Here is a 6,000-nt window from a genome sequence, read left to right as displayed (position 1 = left end):
TGTTTATATAGACAGTAGCCTACCTCAGAAAATCCGCAGCTCTGTGTTAAATTGCGTTCTCACCAGTTATATTCTTTGGAAAGATGATGATATGCTACCACACGTCATTTTATGTGGCCCACGGAAGTTTAAATTGTGTTTTGAAATAAGTCTACGCTGCTTTACAGCGTGCATTGACCATAAACTACATCTCTCACAATGCATGTCGATTATGTTACCGAAAAGTGACGACATCCCGCTTCTAGAAAGCAGTGTATGCACATCAGTGTTAAACCAGGGCTGCCAACTTTTCCAAAAAACCTTGGCGTGATATTTGGTAGAAATGCGTGTGTCACACGGCGAAACCGTGAGAGTTGGCAGCTCTGGTTAAACGCAAAGTTGAACTGGGTGAAGGCGAGCATGGTTTGAATGACAGCACTCCAATGCAGCCGGTTCTGCAAACGTACCCCATGCGCATTGTTAGCCAAGGTCCCCGGGCATTCAGCCCAAGTATCGCTCTCGAACTTGGTTAGAGTGTATTCAGCCAAGCTAGCATGATCTGCTTGCCCTGTCAACAATTTGGAGCCAAAAATGCTGAAGACATCGCCTTCAGACAAGGTTTTACCATTTGGAAAACGGCAATGTTTATTTTACATAAGGCTCAAAAAGCTATTCTGCGTTCAAATGAAGGGCAAAACATTTCGCTATCGCGCTATGCGCGCTTGCATTAAGTGTTTAAATCCATATCTAGCATCACAACAAGCCCAGAATACGTCTAAGGTTTGGGCTAATCCCCGAATGTTTACAACGCCTGGCTCCGTGAGTTTTACTGGGAGTTTTTCCTTGTCTTCCTTGAGGGTTTAGGTTGGTTGAGGGGCAGTTCTATGGGCGTATGTGAAGCCCTCTGTGACATGCTTGCGTGTAAAAAGGGCTATACAAATAAATTTTGATTTGACTCCACGCCTGATTAACACTTGATCGATAAGCAGTCTCAAAAATGGTAGGCCTATCAATATAAAATATAACACGATCTCCTTCCATAATCATGATAGGCTACCCCCCGAAATTTTCACTGCACCCCCAGTCAAATCAGGCTGCATCCGGACTTGGATTGAAGGCCGTTTCAATAAAGATGGGAAAGCGAATGTTAGTGCTTCAAGGAGAAAAGCCGGTATGTATTTCGTGTTATAACGCGTTGTTGGTCTTTAAAGAGTACAATCTCCGTCGGCATTTTGACACCAAACACAGAGATAAATATGCCGAATGTCCTCCAAGAAAAACAGCAGATTGTCCAATAATTAAAATTCGGACTGCAGGTGCAGCAGAATAGGCCATATTTTCACAAAAGCTACAACTAAAACACAATGTTTTTACATTGTTACTGACTTTACATCGTAGTTACAACTGGCCCTTTGAGGGCAACCATAATGCTGATGTGGCCCTCGGTGAAAATGAGTTTGATGGGGGGGGGGGGGGGGGGGAGGAGGGGGGGGAGGAGGGGGGGGGCAGCTAACAACACCAGACGTCATGAGCTTGACATCAGTGTCTGTGCACGAGCACCACCAGCAGCTTCATTGTAGCGCATATAAACAGTAGGAAAGTCTCACACACACCGATAGACACACCTTCACACGGGAGCACCTGCAGGAGAAGCGGCCGCTCTTGATTTCGTTCTGTGTCTCGCTGTTCATCTGAAAAGTCTCTTGCGGAAAACTAATTCCAAAATATTTTGGGGGTAATAGTGACACATTTCAGGAACTGTAATAATTTCCGTCTTTAAAAAAAAATATATTTGACAATGATAAACAATTCTGTAAATGAGGAAGGCGCAAACATGTCAGCGCACCTGCAGACTCTCAGCCAGAATGACAGCGGCGTGTTCCCGCTTCTGCAGCTGGATTTACGGTCCCTGGTCACATCCGCCACAATGTTCGCCGTTGGGGTTCTGGGAAACCTGATCGCCATAGTGGTACTCTGTATCTCCAAGAAGGAACAGAAGGAGACCACCTTCTACACGCTGGTCTGTGGTATGGCCATCACGGACCTGCTGGGCACCTGCTTCACGAGCCCCGTGGTCATCGCTACTTACGTTGCCAACAGGTGGCCAGGGGGCGCGCTCCTCTGCCATTTCTTCTCGTTCTCTATGCTGTTCTTTGCTTCGGCGGGGATGTCTATTCTCTGTGCTATGGCCGTGGAACGCTATCTGGCCATAAATCACGCCTATCTTTACTCACGGTACGTGGACCGTACCATGGCGCGGTTCGCGCTCATGGGTACGTACCTTGCCAACCTCATACTGTGTATCCTGCCCAGCTTCGGCTTTGGGCAGCACATGAGGCACTTCCCCGGGACTTGGTGCTTCGTGGATTGGAGATCCACGGATCCGGTGTCCGCCTCCTACGTGTTTCTCTACGGCGGAGTGATGCTGTTGCTGATCGCCGTGACGGTCCTCTGCAACTTTGCGGTGTGCCGATCGCTCGTGGGGATGAGCCAGAAGACGCGCACGGTGAGGGCGGAGGTGTCCGCGCAGGGCGGCTCGCGGCGTCGGTTCCCTAGGCTGCCCTCTGTTACCGTGTCCTCCGCGGCGGAGACCCAGATGTTTTGGCTACTAATCCTGATGACCGTCGTCTTCCTCGTGTGCTCCATCCCGTTAGTGGTGAGTCAAAACAAGTAAACATCAACATCAACTTTTTTTGTTGTTGCGCATTTCAAGTTGGTTTGATATGGATTTAGTTGTAAATGTGTTGAGTGAATATCCGTGGGGTGGGGGTAAAAAATATATGTTAGTATAGAAAATGTTATGCAGGTGTCAGGTTAATCAGGAATCCGGTTAATGCTATGCTGTATGTCCGTTTGTGTCACCATCGTGTGACACACATCGTGCGCTACACACACACTACATGCATTTAGAAAACCCAACAGTAAGAAGTTGGTTAAATATATAGTTATAACAAATTAGATTAGGTTCAGTTAGATTCAACTTTATTGTCATTACACAAGTACACGTACAAGGCAACGAAATGTAGTTTACGTCTAACCAGAAGTGCAATAGCAGCAAGTGCAGGATATACAGTGTAGTGCAATAAAGTATGGACAGAAGCTATCCTAAAAAAGTGTCAAAGTGCAGTGGAAAGTGATTGCATATTACAGTTAGAAGTAAATGCAAATGTAAACAGTTGGTACTGTAAATGTAAATTCTGCATATTTTACGTAAAAGTCTGTCACATCAGTAAAATTGAGGGCACAGCTTTCATGACAAACACACGTCCCACACACTCCCCCCCCACCTACCCCCACACACACTCCCCCCCCCCCACCTACCCCCACACACACTCCCCCCCCACCTACCCCCACACACACTCACTTTTTGAAAACAGGAAATTACCCCCCCCCCCTTCCACACACGTTTTAGTAAGAAAATTATCTTCAACAGCCACATCCTCAGTTATTAAAAACCCATCTTGCCCACATTTGAAAACTAAACTCATCCCCTGCGTTCATCACTATAGCACCGCTGCAGGTATGTTGGTTTTGCGCCACACGACCCCCCCGGGCAGTAACACCTGGTCTCTTTGACTGCAGGTGAGGATCTTCGTGAACCAGATCTACGGCCCGGCGCACGTCTCCTCCGGCGGGAGAGCAGAGTACCAGCAGGACCTGCTGGCCATCCGCTTCGCCTCCTTCAACCCCATCCTGGACCCCTGGGTCTATATCTTGTGTCGGAAGAACCTGCTGGTGAAGGGGTGCGAGCGGCTGAAGAGGGCCGCGGGGGGACAGGGTGGGGGGGCAGGCGGACACGGCGCCAGCTGGGCGGGGGGGCGGAGCACGCCGCCATCGTCCGACCACAGCAACGAGACGAGCTACGCGTCGCTACACACAAGCAACAACCGCAACAACCCTCATGACCAGGATCCCTCCAGGTTGTTCACAGACTTCACCCTGAGGCAGGCCTGGGACCAGGAGACGGCACGAGCCGGCTTCCACCCTTTCAGCGTGGAGCAGGACGCAGGCGGAAGCTTTGGGGCGGAGGGGGGGCCGGAGGGGGGGCCGGAGGGGGGGCCGGAGGGGGGGCCGGAGGGGGGGCCGGCAGGTTTCCCTAGAGGTTGTGAGGCGCAGCTTCACGTCACCTGCTCCTACAGCACACCTAGATCCTCCTCTGAGAGGGCTGAGGTCAGCGCCGCCTCGGAAAACTGTTGTTGTTGTTGATGTTGTTGATGTTGTTGTTGTTGTTGATGTTGTTGATGTTGTTGTTGTTGATGTTGTTGTCGTTTGATGAAACTAGCCTGCAGGTCCCAGCAGGACCTCACAGTCAACTACTATTTACAAAGTCAAATACACACAGTCTGATTTTTGGAAACACAAAATAATTATTGGTCATACATCAGATGTTGATCAGTCCCCTCAGTGCCCACCTGTGAGGCGTATCAAAAGCACCTCAACCCACTTTCATGAAGTGCAACATGATGCACTTTATCCCCTGGATCTGCCTGTGGTTCTACATGTGCTCTGCCTTAAGGGCACAGACTCCCCAGAGTCATAGATGCTCAGATCAATTCTATGAATTGCGTTTCCTGGTCTTGGATTGGACATTCTAGAGTAACATTGACTCTCGTACCTCATGACTTTATCTTGCACCTGTGGTGCTTGAAGTGGAGCCATTGTGGAACTGGGATATTTAACTTCTTGTCCTGTGCCATATGTACGTGTTGCATGCTGGGAAACAGAAAGAGTCAGATCATGCTGTCGTTTGCACTGTATTTCTGTTGTTTTTTCTGTTTTTACGTGAGAGATCAAATGATGAGGTCATGTTTTTGCAATCATTGATCCCGAAGAGCCATGCGTGTGTGTTGCTGTATTAAAGAGGTCAAAGTCCTGTGTTCTCTCTCTGGTGTGCTTCATTTGTAATGAAGAACACAATAAGAATGTGCCTTCCCAGAGGGGGGTCTAGCCCCAAGCCCTTCTGCCTGCTGTCCGTTCCTCAAAACTGTACAGTCAGTTCTGTTCACAGGATGATGTTTACAGCCAACATCATTTCATACACTGCCCTCAGACAGATCAGATACAGGAGAGGGGGAGGGGAGGGAGGGAGGGGGAGGGGAGGGAAGGAGGAGAGGGAAGGGAGGGAGGAGAGGGAAGGCAGAGGGAGGGGAGGGAAGGGAGGGAGGAGAGGGAGGGAGGGGGAGGGGAGGGGAGGGGAGGGGAGGGGAGGGAAGGGAGAGGGAGGGGAGGGGAGGGGAGGGGAGGGGAGGGGAGGGGAGGGGAGGGGAGGGGAGGGGAGGGGAGGGGAGGGGAGGGGAGGGGAGGGGAGGAGAGGAGAGGGAAGGGAGAGGGAGGGAGGGGAGGGAAGGGAAGGGAAGGGAAGGGAAGGGAAGGGAAGGGAAGGGAGAGGGAGGGGAGGAGAGGGAAGGGAGAGGGAGGAGAGGGAGGGGAAGGAGAGGGAAGGCAGGGGAAGGAGAGGGAAGGCAGGGGAAGGAGAGGGAAGGCAGGGGAGGAGAAGGAAGGCAGGGGAAGGAGAGGGAAGGCAGGGGAGGAGAAGGAAGGCAGGGGGAGGGGAGGAGAGGGAAGGCAGGGGGAGGGGAGGAGAGGGAAGGCAGAAGGAGGGGAGGAGAGGGAAGGCAGGGAGAGGGGAGGGAAGGGAGGGAGGAGAGGGAAGGGAGAGGGAGGGGAGGAGAGGGAAGGCAGAGGGAGGGGAGGAGAGGGAAGGCAGGGGGAGGGGAGGAGAGGGAAGGCAGAAGGAGGGGAGGAGAGGGAAGGCAGAAGGAGGGGAGGAGAGGGAAGGCAGAGGGAGGAGAGGGAAGGCAGAAGGAGGGGAGGCAGAGGGAGGAGAGGGAAGGCAGGGGAAGGAGAGGGAAGGCAGGGGAAGGAGAGGGAAGGCAGGGGAGGAGAAGGAAGGCAGGGGGAGGGGAGGAGAGGGAAGGCAGGGGGAGGGGAGGAGAGGGAAGGCAGAAGGAGGGGAGGAGAGGGAAGGCAGGGAGAGGGGAGGGAAGGGAGGAGAGGGAAGGCAGGGAGAGGGGAGGGAAG

The 6,000-nt window shown here is 52.0% G+C and overlaps 1 protein-coding gene across 1 annotated transcript; it reads left to right on the top strand.

Moving 5' to 3' along the window:
• Window positions 1–1,777: 1,777 nt before the first annotated feature.
• ptger4c (prostaglandin E receptor 4 (subtype EP4) c) lies at window positions 1,778–4,185 on the top strand. Its single transcript, XM_084707694.1, has 2 exons — window positions 1,778–2,635; window positions 3,562–4,185. The coding sequence occupies exons 1-2, from the start codon at window positions 1,778–1,780 to the stop codon at window positions 4,183–4,185; spliced, it is 1,482 nt and encodes a 493-aa protein (XP_084563820.1).
• The last annotated feature ends 1,815 nt before the right edge of the window (window positions 4,186–6,000 follow it).

The sequence above is a fragment of the Hypomesus nipponensis genome, chromosome 10 (assembly GCF_054491055.1).
Source record: "Hypomesus nipponensis isolate SF chromosome 10, ASM5449105v1, whole genome shotgun sequence".
In the NCBI taxonomy this organism is placed as follows: domain Eukaryota; kingdom Metazoa; phylum Chordata; class Actinopteri; order Osmeriformes; family Osmeridae; genus Hypomesus; species Hypomesus nipponensis.
The sequence above is the reverse complement of the archived record's forward strand: the minus strand, read 5'-3'. Positions and strand labels throughout refer to the sequence as shown.